Source organism: Dryobates pubescens, chromosome 27 (assembly GCF_014839835.1).
Source record: "Dryobates pubescens isolate bDryPub1 chromosome 27, bDryPub1.pri, whole genome shotgun sequence".
Classification (NCBI taxonomy): domain Eukaryota; kingdom Metazoa; phylum Chordata; class Aves; order Piciformes; family Picidae; genus Dryobates; species Dryobates pubescens.
In genome coordinates, this window is record NC_071638.1 from 14570431 (window position 1) to 14585143 (window position 14713).

At 40.4% G+C, this 14713-nt stretch overlaps 1 protein-coding gene across 1 annotated transcript in view; it reads left to right on the forward strand.

The window, feature by feature from the left end:
* The window catches only part of PLXNB2 (plexin B2), a 257964-nt gene that overhangs the window by 135710 nt on the left and 107541 nt on the right, over positions 1 to 14713 (forward strand). The window contains exon 4 of the mRNA XM_054173886.1: positions 4012 to 4080. Within this exon, the coding sequence (XP_054029861.1) occupies positions 4079 to 4080 (2 nt within the window). The 5' untranslated portion in view covers positions 4012 to 4078. The remainder of the gene's footprint in view (positions 1 to 4011; positions 4081 to 14713) is intronic.

Genomic DNA, 14713 nt, shown 5'->3' on the forward strand with positions numbered 1-14713 from the left:
GCAGTTGGAGAGGGCAGAGTGGAAATGATCAAGAGCAACATAAGGTGGAGAGCTGAAGGTGAGGGAAAATGCAGCATTGTGGGGTGTAGTAGTGTGCGACTGAGTTCACTGCAGTGTTTAGAGTCTTAAGCTGACATTTGATATAATCTTAAAGTTTTTACTATTAAATTCTGTATCGTGTTTGCAGGACATGGTCTCAGTGTTGTAATGCAGCTTTCCCAGCACCAAAATGTGAGGATCCATTTAAAAAATGAAGCTCAGAAAGGCAGTATATGGTGTTATCCTATCGAGTGCGCTGTGCTTGCTAGCTTAACAGCCAGAGAAAAGCTCCAGGGTGTATAGAAGCCTGTATCTGATCCATATGTTACATGTAGCTGAAAGCTCATGGGAGTAAGGTCTGTGTCTGGGAACCGGATAGTGCAACTTTCTATCCCTGACCCCCTGCATGCCCTTTCTAACAAACAAACAAAAGCTTCCATCGAAGAAATGTGGTTTATGATCTGGGTGGTGGGGTTTTTTTAAGCTTTAGAAGCAAGCAAGCAAACAAACAAAAAAAAGTATTCAGTACATTCTTTCTTACAGCAAAGTCTGCTTTAGGCACTGCCATGCTCTGTTTCTTGCAGATTTTGGAAGCCACAATCCCCTCAACAGCCACAGTGCCAGGACAGTGTCTTATTCAGTTGCAAAATTTTGCTCTTGGACACAACTGATCAGCCAGAGTTTGCAGCCTTTTTAAAATTCTGGTACCCGAGACATTCACCATACATACAGTGGTGCAGCTGCCTGATAAGGGGGAGGATGCTTGCAGGATGGGGAAGTTATTTACAGTTGTCTTGTCCCTGCTGGGTTATTGACCTGTCCCAATGGTCTTGACTGCATGACACATCCATGGTGGTCTTTGTCTTTTCATCCTAAAGAGGTATTTTGATTTGAAAGGCAGAAATTGTGTCATATGAAAGGTGAGAGCAGTTAAGTGCATTCAAACTGGAGTTGGACAGCATTAGAGCTAAGTGCAGTCTAATGGCAGTAATTTCCCTGCTGTCCTCTGTGGATTATGAAGGGGAGAAGGTCTCTCCTCTGAAAAATGGCTCAGGGAAGATTGATTCCTCCTCCAGAGGTATACATGGAAGTCAAGCCAGTGGAGAGAGGAGACATAACCTTGTTAGACTGAAGTTAGCTTGTGTAAGCACCTCCTACCATCTTGCTTTGTTTGTACTCATGTTTTCTGTCAGCTTTACAGAACAGCTGCTCTATGTAATCTAGGTACTTTTAACTTAGGTCAGTCTGCAAGAGCATCCACCTGCCAGAGAGCCTATAATAGCAATGGGTACCTCAGTTCCTGTAGTTAAAGCAATCCATTTTTATTGGTCAGCTGGCCAAAGTCATACCATGAAAGACTAGTTCCTCGTGGTTTTCCAGCATAAGATTCTGAAAAAGAGCTGTTGTGCTACAACCAGGAGGTAGAAGGGAAAAACAAACCCAAACAAAACCAGGAACCGTTGCAGCAGATGGTACCACTTGTGTCCATCTAAACCTAGCCAAAGCAATGTGCCATTTGAGTGGAGAAACCTGGAAAATCTGATGACTCAGTCTGAATCAAAAGGGAGACAGTGAGTGAGATTTCTGGCTTGTGTCCCAATCCTCTTATGAAAAAGGCTTCCTATGTTATAACACAGAAAATTGAGTACAGTTTGGTAGCATCACACTCTGGCACAGATGATTACCAACTACAGACTAAAATGCCTGGTGTACCCGTGTGAAAACTGACACATAAGTCTAGTTACTCTCTGCCAGTTCCTGGCTTATGGTTGCAACTATTTTCTCAATAAATAAATTTCTGATCTTATTAGCAAGGGATGTACTGTTATTACTGAGGGTAAGATGGACATTACAGTCAGGGATGACAGCATATAGAATAGAATAGAATAGAATAGAATAGAATAGAATAGAATAGAATAGAATAGAATAGAATAGAATAGAATAGAATAGAATAGAATAGAATAGACCAGATTGGAAAAGACCTTTGAGATCATTGAGACCAACCTATCATCCAACACTATCTAATCAACTAAACCATGGCACCAAGCACCCCATCCAGTTTCTTCCTAAACACCTCCAGTGATGGTGACTCCACCACCTCTGTGGGCAGCCCATTCCAATGGTCAATCACTCTTTCCATGAAGAACTTCTTCCTAACATCCAGCCTAAACCTCCCTGGCACAGCTTGAGACTGTGTCCTCTAGTTCTGGTGCTGGTTGCCTGGGAGAAGAGACCAACCTCCACCTGGCTACAACCTCCCTTCAGGTAGCTGTAGACAGCAATAAGGTCTGCCCTGAGCCTCCTCTTCTGCAGGCTAAGCAACCCCAGCTCCCTCAGCCTCTTGATTACTTTTCCAGGCTCACAAAACACTAATTTACACACACTTCAGATGTTGCATTTGCAAAGTTGAGATGTGAACTAACAGTGTAAGACATGCCTAAATCACTCTTTAGCAATGATGGCAAATATGCTCTGAATGGGAGACAACATGGACATATAAAGGAAACCTCTCTGTGGTATTAAGTCTTCTTTCCTTGCTAACTACCTCCAACTTCTTTCTTCATGGCTGTTGACAGTATCATGATCTTTCACATCCCTTTGTACTCCCCTTTAGTTATGTCTTTCCTTGTCTTTTATATGCTTAAGTTGCTGCACCAGGTCTGGTTTTTTCCTTTATCAGTAAGACATAGAAAGAAATTTGCCCTTTCCCTTGGTTAAAAGTCTAAGGTTTTTTCCCATCTGTCTTTTGGGTTGTCTGTTTCATTTACACTCCCCTTCTACTTCTCTCAATCATTTTCCCTCAGTCCCAATTCAAGTCTACACTCTCTGGTTTGGCCATATCATGCCACTATGGTCTAAATACCCTACTCGGCTCTTCTCTCACGTCCCTCATCTCATTATTTTGCTGAGTTATCCATGTTCATCCTCCACCCAGTGAAGGAGCAGATTCCCTCAAAAAGCTTTTCTCTAGGAAGAGATGAATGTACAAAGTCTTAAAGAATGTGTTACCACAGCAACTAGATATGGAAAATGCAAACAAGAAATTTAATCCCATTGAAACATTAGCAAAATAAACTTAGTTTAGTACTGGACAGCCTCAAGGAACACAAAGGGAAAATAAAAGCCTTGCTGATATTTGTGTTGTACGTCCCTGGGGGGCCAGTGAAACAGAATTCTCAAAGTCAGGTTCAGCTGAGATGAGTTGTGTTTGGAGAAAAGATGGTGGATTTTGCCAGGTGTTTGAGTCTGTCTCCACAGGGAATTGCCATGCGGACAATCTTTTAGTGCGTGCAAACTGTTTCAATAGGCATCACATGTTTTGCTAAAAAGTAACAGAGATAAGTGTGTGTAAGAGAGAGGTTGGGACATTCAACACTTGCTGCATCTATTGACTGGGATATTTTCTCAAGGACAGTTAACAGTGTTGAACAATCTGCATGAACAATTTTATATTACTTTTTGGCATATACAGTGATGTCAAAGAATATCAGATAGTATTTTACACTTCCCTAGAGGGACAGACACTGTTTCTCTTCCATCCTTGAATGTTTGATCGTGGGAGGTGCTGAGTACTGCCATTGATAAGAGCACGTTCAAGCTCTAACTAGAGGAGTGCCAAGTCATACAATAATCCATCTGTAATGCCAGGCATTCTTTCTGGTAATATATCAGTGGAGCTCTCAGTTCTTCAGTAATTAGTTGTACATCTGTGAGCAGCTGTCCATCTGATTTATTACCCAAGGAGCTATTGAAATACAAAACATTGTCCCGTGTAGCCTCAGGATTGAAAGTTATGGTGTGCTCAAGTTGTGTTTAAAATGTAATGAAATTGACTATATATAAACAACTTACAAGTTTATGGGACATTATAGATTATCTTAAATCATTATTTTAAAGTTCATAAATTTATGATGACTGAACGTAGCTTAGTGCTTACGAATATATTTTTAATTGCTACCTTCTTTTGTTTAGTAAGAAGATTAAACACTGTCCTGGAAAATAACTTGATTGTAGTGAAGAAGACTTGCTGGAAAAGTGAATGTAAGTATTTAATGGCATGTGTCATTTAGTTATGTTTGCACACCACTGGCACTGTTGCTGTTATAAACCATGCTAAATTGGCAGCTGAATTTGCCAAAAAGACCAATTTTAACATGGCAGCAATGCTGGACCTGATCATTGTGCATATGTGTGTGACACAAAAAAGGTCTGTACTGTGTGGTTTTCAGTATGGGTCTGTAGGCTATACATATCTAACTGTTTTTAATGGGGCCATATCCTATTAGTTATTTACATGCTTATGAAATGTTCACAGGAAAAATGTCAACATGAAGTTGTCACTAGGTGTCCTTAAAAGGAAGGGGAAAAAAAATACACTAACCCTGTTAAAATACCCATGGGGGTATTTAAATTCTGTAATGTGGACATATTTTCCATTTCAAGGGGAATATACTCTAACTTGGAGTAATGCAGATAGTGTATAGTGGTATTCTGTATACTTGCTCCAAAGATGTAAGTTTATAGTAGAAGAAGATTGCACTATGGATTGGCAATTCAATTTAGAGTGAAATACAGTGGCTGCAAGTTGAGGGCTAAGTGCATCATTGCTCACTTGAGGTCACTTTTTCAAACCAGGAGTCAATAGTTCTCTAACAAAAAGAGCATGGGTTCATTTTCTAGATCTTTTTGGAACTATTACTTTGCTGTTGAATAACCCATTAATTTTCTTAAAGTTATTGCTTAGCCATTATTGTTTTTATAATAATGTGAGCTCCCTACTTGTGTGCATGCATAAGTGTACATACATATTTGTATGTGAAGCAAAGGTGTATCTCTGCAAGTCATATCCCAGGTGGCTATGAGTGGCTTTGGTGTGCAGGGTAGTGATAGTCATGGACTTCTAGCTGCCAGAGATTTGTTCCAGAGTTTTTTCATATTACATTTTCCCTACAATCTCACCTTCCGTTTCCCGGAGCCTTCCTGATGAGTTTGGAAACGGTTAACTAAGCCCTTCAAAATGCTGGATAAAGTACAGAATTCATGACTTAGATGTCTAATAGGACGGTGATCCTGTCTTAAATGCATAATAAGCTGCAACAGTTTTAATTTTATTTAGCCTTTGGGCTTTATAAACCTCTCTTCTAAAACTACTAACTGACCAGTAATACCAAAGCACTGAGATACTACGGGAACATTGTGAAATACTGTGTGGTTTATATGGAGTTGGCTACTGATAAGGGGTTGCCTGAAATTAAGATCCTCAGCATACCTAAGACAAATATTTACAGAGTAAACTGTGCATTGACTCTCTACATTACTGATATCTGGCCCAGTTTGAAACCTATATAGGCTTATGAGGTGTAAAACCAACCCCCTAAAATCTGATCAAAACAAGCTTTGAAAGAATTTACTGGCACCAGTCACTTTAGTTGCTTCATGGTCCTAAAAGGACATTTCAAGTGACCTTGCTCAGGCCAGTAGCACTTCTTGAACAATACTCTGTGTGTGTGTGACAAGTTTGTACATGTAAAAGTTTTTCTTGAGTTGCTTTCGTATTGTTCTTATTAACTTGATTTTCAGCAGTATCTCCTGGAAAATTTGGGGAGAGGTCCTGTTATCTTCATTTTCCATTTTTTTTGTGAAAAAAGCACAATATTAGGGATTTGTTTGTTTGTAGTTTCTGAAGCACCTGTTTAGCAGGAAAGGGCCATTTGAGGATGGGTTGATTTGTAAAAGATATCTGCCCAGTTAAAATGTCATTTGATGTAAGTATGTATGCAAAAAGAAATTAAAGACATTCCTGCATTTCAGGAAGCTGAGGAGTAGACTATTGACAGCATGATTATTAGATGGTCATGAAACTGACAGAGGAATAAACACATCCTTGTGGAGAGATGGATGGCTAGCACTTTGTCCTTGATGTAAATACAGATGTGATTGCACATAGACATTACTTTTCTGATATTTTACTTTTGTGCATGTGACACACCCACATGGTGTAGTCAAAATTGAAACGTGGATTTGAATACATGGTGATGGTGTGGTAGGATAGCTGGTACTATTTGGGCTTTTGTTACTCATAAAGCTAGAAAGTGTAATCAAGTTGCATAAACTTCCTCATTCTTTTTCAATAAGCTTATGGGCTGACTTTTTGTATTCTGAAAGTTGGGATGCTGGAGGAATGCAGTGAAATGTTGATTTGCTGACTTTCTTTGCCTGGTGAATAGGAGAGAGGAGATGGAGAGAGCAAGAGAGCTTTTTCTCTTTTAAAAACTCAGTGAAAGACTAGGGAAAATGTAAACTGGACTGGAATGGCTGATAACCTGCAAATTGTATTGCATTACACTGATGATAAATCAAAATAAACTTGAGGCAGTGACTGCAAGGAGAAGGAAGGGGAGTGTGTGCCAGGCAGCAACAGAACACAGGAAGGAAAGTGCACAGGGTGGGCAGGAAGAGCACCTAGCATCAGGGTTTTGGTGCACATCTTATAATCTGAGATATCTGGAACAAGTCCTTAATGTAGCATTGAGTATTTTCTTCACTATTCTTAACAGTATTTCTTATGTAAAATGCATGCATTGGTACCATAGTAGTTGGGCTCAAATTGGGTGATGAGCACATCATGTCATGTGCTGTCACTAAGCTTTCATTGTTGGTAGGTAGGTTCTTTCTCTAATGTCTATGAGGTGCTTTTTAGACTTCTAGGATTATAAAGTAGCTGCTCAGAACCAGTGCCCATTCAAAAAATGTCCACATTAGTTTCAGGATCCAGCTGGGTATTGTAAAATTAATTGTTGTTTATAAGAACTTGGCTCCTATATTGTGAATAAATAATTCTCAGCAGCATTTGGATAAATAACACAGTAAGGCATAAAGCCACACTGCATAATAAGGAGAAAAATAATTATTGAAGAGTTGCTAGTTTAGTAAGTAATGTCTATGCTGTGCATGAAATGAGACAGGGACACAGGGGAAAAAGTCTTCTATCACAGAGAATGTCATGAAGGAGTTGTGCAAGGAACTTAAAATTGTAGTATTTTCTAGATGTGACAATCAATCAGACTTTAGTCCCAAGAATCACCTCTAAGACTACTCATCTTTAGATCCACAGGACTTAAGTCACCAAAACGTTGGGTAACATTGTTAGCATGTCTTCTGCACATCTTGGGCAAGGGACAAGAATGAGTTTTCCAAATGTTCTCAGAGCTATTTCTGCTGTCATCACCCTGAAACCCTAACAGGTGTTTTAGGGGATCTATGCAGGGGTTGCATCTCTCTTCATGCATGTACTTTCTGGCATATCTTACAGTACCTGTATTCCATCTTTTTGTCTTTCTCTTCAGCTCTGTATTACTTTTGTTACCTGGCTGACAGTAGAGCAAATACTGTGAGTCCAGGAGAGTTGATATCTCTGCAATACCAGCGCAAGAAGCATGTGTCACCAGGTCAGACTGTAACCACCAGCAGTAGCAACTGGGAAAGCCCTGGGTAATGATCTCTCTGGGGTGTGCAGAGGAGCTTATCTGGAGACTTATGCTGCTGTTTTCCCATATGCTATTAAGTAGTCTTTCATTTCCCTCTAATCTGGGTTTATATTCACTGGGCCATATAAAGGCCAAATGTCATGCCTTTGCTACTAGACCTTGTTGAAGAGTGCCCATAGTGAGGGTTCTGCCCTTATTATCAAGTGTAGAACAACTGGGACAGAACTCCACAGGCAAGCCTTGTCTCTTCATATTTCTCTAGGAGCAACCAATGTGGGTGACCCATCTAAGAAAAGCATTGTGCAGCTTTGAATGCACTGTGTATCACTAGCTACAGACAAAACTGTAATAAGAGTTCTGCCCATATGTTGACACCTTTCCCTTTATGGAGAAATGAGGCCACGCTTTACCAGAAGATGCAGTACTTGAGTATCTGCAACATGTTCTGAACTTTTCATGCATCACTTTGAGACCTGCCTTGTGAAAAAGACTCGTAGGTTAGTTATGAAAACAAAGTTTACTGAAGGATTGGGGTGTTCTTTCTTCCTTCATTCAGTAACATTTGACCTAAATCTAAAGGTCTGGCTACAAGACCCACAGGAGAGAAGATTCTTGCAACAGAACACAGCATTTTATTTAGAGGTATCCATTTGTCTTTCTTGAAACATAGATCTGCATATCAGTCTTTCTTTCTTATATGTCTCAAAAAAAAAAAAATCTCCTAGGGAATAAATAGTAAAACAAACAGTAGATTCTTTACCATTTTAGGAGAGGGATGGAGACAAACTCAGCTTCAAAATGCTAGCTATTTTAAATGCAAAGTGAACCTTCCTTAATTAATACTTGGCAAAGCATTTTAAAGATCAAAGTGTCAATATTAGCTAATTCTTGTGACACACCTGTCAGGTAAGTAAAAATTATACCCATTTATAGCCCAGGAAGCTGAAATACTGTCTAACATCAGCATTTTCACAGTTGCTACCTAGTTAATTTACTGAAATAACTACTCTAATTCTCCAAGGTTCTGCGTATTTTTAGTTGTCCTAAATTATACTTGGAGCTCAAGAGTATTCACACTTTTGAAAGTGTACAGAAACATGGCTATGGCAGCTGAATCTGAGGCATCCACATGTAAGGTTTTTTCCAAACATGAGTACCCCTAAAAAGTCTAGAGCTGGAACTTGCATGCTCTTAGTTCCTAGGCTGGACTTGGGCTCCTGTGCTGCCCAGCTCTCATCGCTAAAGGCAAAGGATTGTTTCTCACTGGAGTTGTAAACAGTGTGAGGTATATAGATGGGCATAGGAGGGTGAATCTTTAGAAGTTTTTTTCCCACAGGAAGGTGTGCATAGAAGGATTGTTTAGAGACAGAGAGGGTGCTTGAAGTGGGAAGAAAAATGGTGTATGATGACAGTTAATTTCTCTACCTCCTGCTGTTGCGTCCTTAAGAGATGTAGGTTACCTTGTTATTTCTGTCATGGTTCTTTATTCTTTTGTTACAGCATCAGCGGAGTGGTATAATTGGGCTGGAGGACAGATTTTTCACTGCCATGTTGAGCACTGACCAAAAAGGAGAGAGGATTTTGAACAAGTGCTGTCTCCCCTTCAGTATGCAGTGCAACTTGTTTCAAAGTGGTGTTTTAGTTGGAGCAGGGGTGGTGTTCAAGTGCCTTGCTTTGTCTGTGCAAACAGTTTTTGTAACCCGTTTGCTCCGTTTGGTGTGGCAATGCCCAGCTCTGAATACAGCACAAAACTTAAGGCTGGCGTCACTCCATCCCAGTCTGTTCTCCCTCTTGCAGGAGCAGGTGGGGATGGACAAAACCCCAGCCAAAGGCCGTGGATGGGTTGGCACTTAAAGGAGGGAAAAGCCTAGGCTACAAAAAAAGGGATCTCAAGGGACTGAACAGCCTGGAGCACCCGTGCATGACTGAATTAGGAGTTGGAATTATTTGGCTTTCAAATTCAGATAACTTGTTTGCTGTCTTGGCCCTGCTCAAACTGAATAAGTGCTACTGCTAATAACAAAGCCCAAAACAGAGGAGCAGTGAAGGATTAAAACCAGAAAATGATGACTCACCCTCCCCTCTTCCCCCTCCCCAGTTTCAGTCCCCACTAAACCACTTTACATCACCAAAGCCCTGGTGGCTTTTCGTTTATAAATAATCATGTGTTTGAAATGTTAAAATGTGTAGGCAGGGATTAAAAGGATATGTGATGCTACAGCATTAAAACAGTGCAAGAGAATTGTGAAGGAAAATTAAAACAGTTATTTTTGGCAAGAGCTGCTGCATCCTGGGGAGAGCAAGAGAAAGCAAAAGGCGGTTTACCCAAGTCTAGAAAAGCCTAGTAGAAAAGTTGGGTGCACTAAAATAGGGTTTTGCATCAGTTCTTTGTCCTGCTAAAGCTGGGTTTGACATTCTGGTGTTATCTGTTTTGGAGAGATGGCAGGGAAGGACATCCAGTCTCTCAAAGGTACCAGCCTAAACTCTCTTCCTTTTACTCCTGTAAAGGTTGGTGAATACAACTGCTTGATTATCACCTACATTGTGTAAGAGATTTCTTCCATATAATTTATGGTGGGACTGAGAAGTGGATGGAAGCCTGTAGCACATTCAATTTGGTGTGTCAGCCCACAGGATTTTGCAGAAGCAGCAGGTGCTGATCCTGGTTTGAGATGCTACTCTGTATTCTCACAGAAGTGAGAGTATTGGCACTAAATTTCTTGTGTTTGGCAATGAAAACTGAGAATTATCCCCACTTAGAAAAATAATTGTATTACAGCCTGTCAGGGAACTGTTGCAAATCAGTTCTCAACACTGGCTCTACTGCTGATTCTGGAGTTTGAATATAATTTTTATTGTCATTCTTAGATGCAGCTTTAGCTTTGTCTCCATAAACCTTTGATTTCCTAGCCAAAGCAAGCCTTTTCATGGGTCTGACAATGTTGGGGTTGGTAAAATCAGTCTCCTCACACTCTTCTTTTTAATTCTAGGCAAGTGAATGACACCAATATGAACAACACCAATCTGAACAGGCACAGATAAAGGCATTGTTTTGCTACTTTTCTTGCTCATGATCTTCCTGCTGTCTGTTGATATAAGGGAAACCTCTCAATACTGTGCCTGTAGCAACTGTGAAGTTAAAAATAAGCTAACAGTTTTAGGAGACCCCGTTCACTTTAGGTCTAATTAATTTTTGTCACAACTTTGAGTCTGTAACACCCAGGGAGCAGGGCACTGGGGAGATCAGCCTGGGGGAAGCATGGCAGTGCCACCTCCTTTCCCTTGGTTGTCTAGCAGCTCCTTTCTGCTCCACTGGCTGGAGTAGTGGCCCTGTTGCTCCCTGCACAGGGCTTTCACTCCATGGCTTCTGCAGAAGCCCATCTGAAGCCTTCATGCTGTTGATACTCCTGGATTTGGTGCTGGAATAGCCTGACTGCAGGGTTGTTGTACGTCACTTCGTAGCTAGCAGTTTAAGGGCTTCTGCCAAGTTTGTGTCCTGCATCTTCTTTATGATAGGGATGATGTTTAAGCAGTTATCTTAGGTGAACTGTTGTGTCACTTAGCCAGACGGAAGTAGTTTGCATTAACGTGTGTTAATTTGTATGGAATAGGCCAATTCCACTACTCTTAACCCTTGTTATTACTTATGTGCTAGCAAGCATGGAAAAAATGCCCTGTACTCTCAGGATGTTACTTTTTAATGCTGTTTATATTAACCTGTTTACAGGCCAGACTTGGGTTCTTGTTTGGGTTTTCTCTCTGATTGAATGCATTTAAATGTATTAGCTGAGGAAAAAAAAATATCTCTGCAGTAATCTATATTTTAATGAATGGTATTGTATTAGGGGACACAGTCTCAAGCTGTGCCAGGGGAGGTTTAGACTCGAGGTGAGGAAAAAGTTCTTCAGTGAGCGAGTCATTCGTCATTGGAATGGGCTCCCCAGGGAGGTGGTGGAGTCGCCGTCCCTGGAGGTGTTCAAGGGGAGATTGGACATGGCACTTGGTGCCATGGTCTAGTTGTGAGGTCTGTTGGGACAGGTTGGACTTGATGATCCTTGGGGTCTCTTCCAACCTTGGTTATACTGTGATACTATGATATTTAATTAAAGGATTTAACAAGGATAAAAGTTAGAATAAAATACTTGTCTGCTTAGTATTCTTTTAGGGCTAAATTCAAGGCAAACCTCAACCTTATTTGATTCAGTTAATGCAGTATGTGCAAAAGACATTATATTTAAAAATAACTGTTCCTTTGGACAGCTAGACAATATTCTGGTGTCCTCTTACTGCAGCCCTCAGTGTGATGAAGCACAGTGTCAAGAAGTAACATCAAGAGAAATTTTCAGTAGGAAATTTCTCATTGTCAGTCAGTAAGCCAGAGACTTTGTAAACAGAAGTCTTCCAGGAATACCAGAAATACAGTCTTATTTATCCATGCTGGTTTTCCTTAAAATTGCATCAGTTTAATTTGTGACTGATTAAATGGATCTTATTAGATTACAGTTCCTGGGCACTTCTGAGTTTGTGAAACATTGCAACTCTTGTGCTTACACACAGCTAGTCTTTTCTTAAAAATGTGTCTGGAAATTTCCAGACAGCTGAAGGGACCTGCCATGATTTTTGTCAAAGCTAGACCTGTGTTTTCATAAAGCATAGTTTTTTAGATCTTGTGTGTGTGTGTCTTGTTTTTTCTATTTTAACTTGGAGGAAGAATGATGGCTCTGGCTGTACTGAGGATGTACAAGATGTGTGTTGCATTGAGAGCTCTGAGTGTTTGGGTTTTTATATGGAAGCACAGAGTTATGTTGAACTTTATTTCTAAGAAAAAAAAATTATTTTTCTGCTCATATGGAAATGAGGACTTCACAAATCATGGTACCTTTTATGGGCAATGTTATGGGGATTTATACTCCAACACCCTCTTCTTACCTCCTTTTCTTAAGGTGCTTTCTGCTAATATCCTCTGAGTACATCAGAGAAATCCTGAAGGAATGCTGGAAGACCCTCACTAAGAATGCAAAGCTGGGTCATAGTTTTGACTTTGTCATTTCCTGTGTCAGTTTCATATTCCAAAGTTTCCACCTTAGACTACTAGCTATTTGGCTCTTCATGGAGGGCAAAAATGGGTCACAGTATGGTTTCCATTGTAACAAGCAGAAATGCACAGTACAGCTAATGTCAGGAGTGGTGGAGCAGACTCCTGAAATCCTTTAGCACTTCTTACAGCCAGTATCTTTAGAAAGCATGAGCTATATTGTTCTGTACAGGGGAAATGGAACTAGTTTGTTCTCTGCTCCACAGTAGCATTGATTGCCAGTGCTTCATCAGAAACATCCAGAAGTGGAATGGCTGTAGAGAGAGGTTTGGTTGGTCACAAAGTCAGGAAGATCCTGTTCAAAGGGCAGGATAGTGCCAGGAAAGGATGAGCTGATTCATTACATTGCCAGGATTTTCATGAGTGAACTCAAATAAGGCCATCCATCCATATGTCAATTTTTCAGTTGATTGACTTGAAAAATGTATTGGATAGTGTTTGTTTGTAGCTGTCCAAGCTGCAGGATATGAAGTTTATCTGGCATATAAATATTTGTGGTGCCACCTGGGTTAGCTTTGCAGGATGCATATGCTTCCTTCTTGAGCTGCAGCACATGGGAACATTCTACCTGTTTGCATGATTGCAAATGTTGCCTGAAGGAGTTCTATGCAAAGAAGTTATTTCTCCTCAGGGAGGTATATGTGAGCAAAGCTTTTGCAGCTGGGGGGCAAGCTATGCTGAGAGAAGTTTTCTTTGAAAATATGTCTTTGAAGTATATATAGGACCAGGAGGAAAAGAGTAAATAAATGATGTAGATAGGGAATAGAAACAAAACAAAAGAAAACCACCCAAAAAAAAGAAAGTAAAATGTTACAAATACATCTGTTTTGCATGACTTGAGCAAAACTGAATATGCTAACATTGCAAGCAAATGTGGTACCTTGGAAATAGTTGTCTTTTTTAAAAGCAGGTGTTTATTCTCACAAAAGTATGAGCAGAGATAGTATCCTCTCCCAGTAAAGCTGTCTGTTGTCTTTGACAAGGTGAGAGGTAATGTTTCTTTCTCCAGTTGTAGGAAACCTAGTTAAATCATGTCAGGACATGTTTATACAGTCACTTTATTTGGTACCAGTCCACACTGTTGGCAAACAAGGTAAGTTGGTTCTCTCATCTCCCCTTGTTTCTGCTCCTGCCATAAGTGGCAGAAGTATGGGTGCAACCAAACCTCAAGCCTAAGAGCTGAAAACTCATCTGTCCTGGAGCTGAAAAATGCTGGAGCAGTTCCATGAGTCTCACCACCTTTTGCATGCCAGTACCAGCCCAATACAGAAACTTTCCTTTAAGAGTGAGGGACTACTGCAGTTAGAGGCAGCATTGATTCTTTGTAGTGATGAACTAGGTATCAACTGTTCTGCCCAGATGTTAAGCAAAGTATAACGTTTACCCAAGATCATTCTTTGAAATGAATGGCAGGACAACCTGTGGGGAGAGGAGCAAGCTTCTTGCTGTTAGATTCACTAGATAAAACTGAAACTCTGACCTTGTGGGACAGTAGAGGAGAAAGGAGGTGTCCCAAGTGGGGTATTAGGCATGCTGTGATCTTCTTTGTATCTGTTAAGCAGCAGACAGGAGCCTTGATTGTGACTCCAACTGCTGAATAACTATGGAGAGGAAAGGGATGGGGAGAGGGGGCACATTTGATGTTTTGTGACACATGATTTTGAGGCAAGCATTGCTGCAGTGATGCTTTATGTCTCATTCTGCCAACTTCTGTACTGAAGTTGAAGTACATTTGTTGTCTTTGGCATTAATCTAATTCATCTAACATTCTTGGGCAAGGTAAGTATCTGACAGCCCCTGTGTAGTTAATTCATCCCCATGCTTTAAAGATTTGCAATATCCTGGTAAAATATTGTCATACAAGTAGTGGGAGGTAGAGTGCCTGCTGTTACAGTGAGGGAAGTAGAGCCTTTTAAGTCAATTCCCTAAGCAGATGCACATTACAGTGTACAACTACGTTTTCTGGAAGTGGTTGAAATTGCACTAGGCTCTCAATTTTCCATTCACTGGCCCTGGAAAAGGCATAAGCATCTAAGTGATGGAAATTAGTACAAATTGATCTCGTAAGTGCAAATTCTGTTGTCATTGTGTG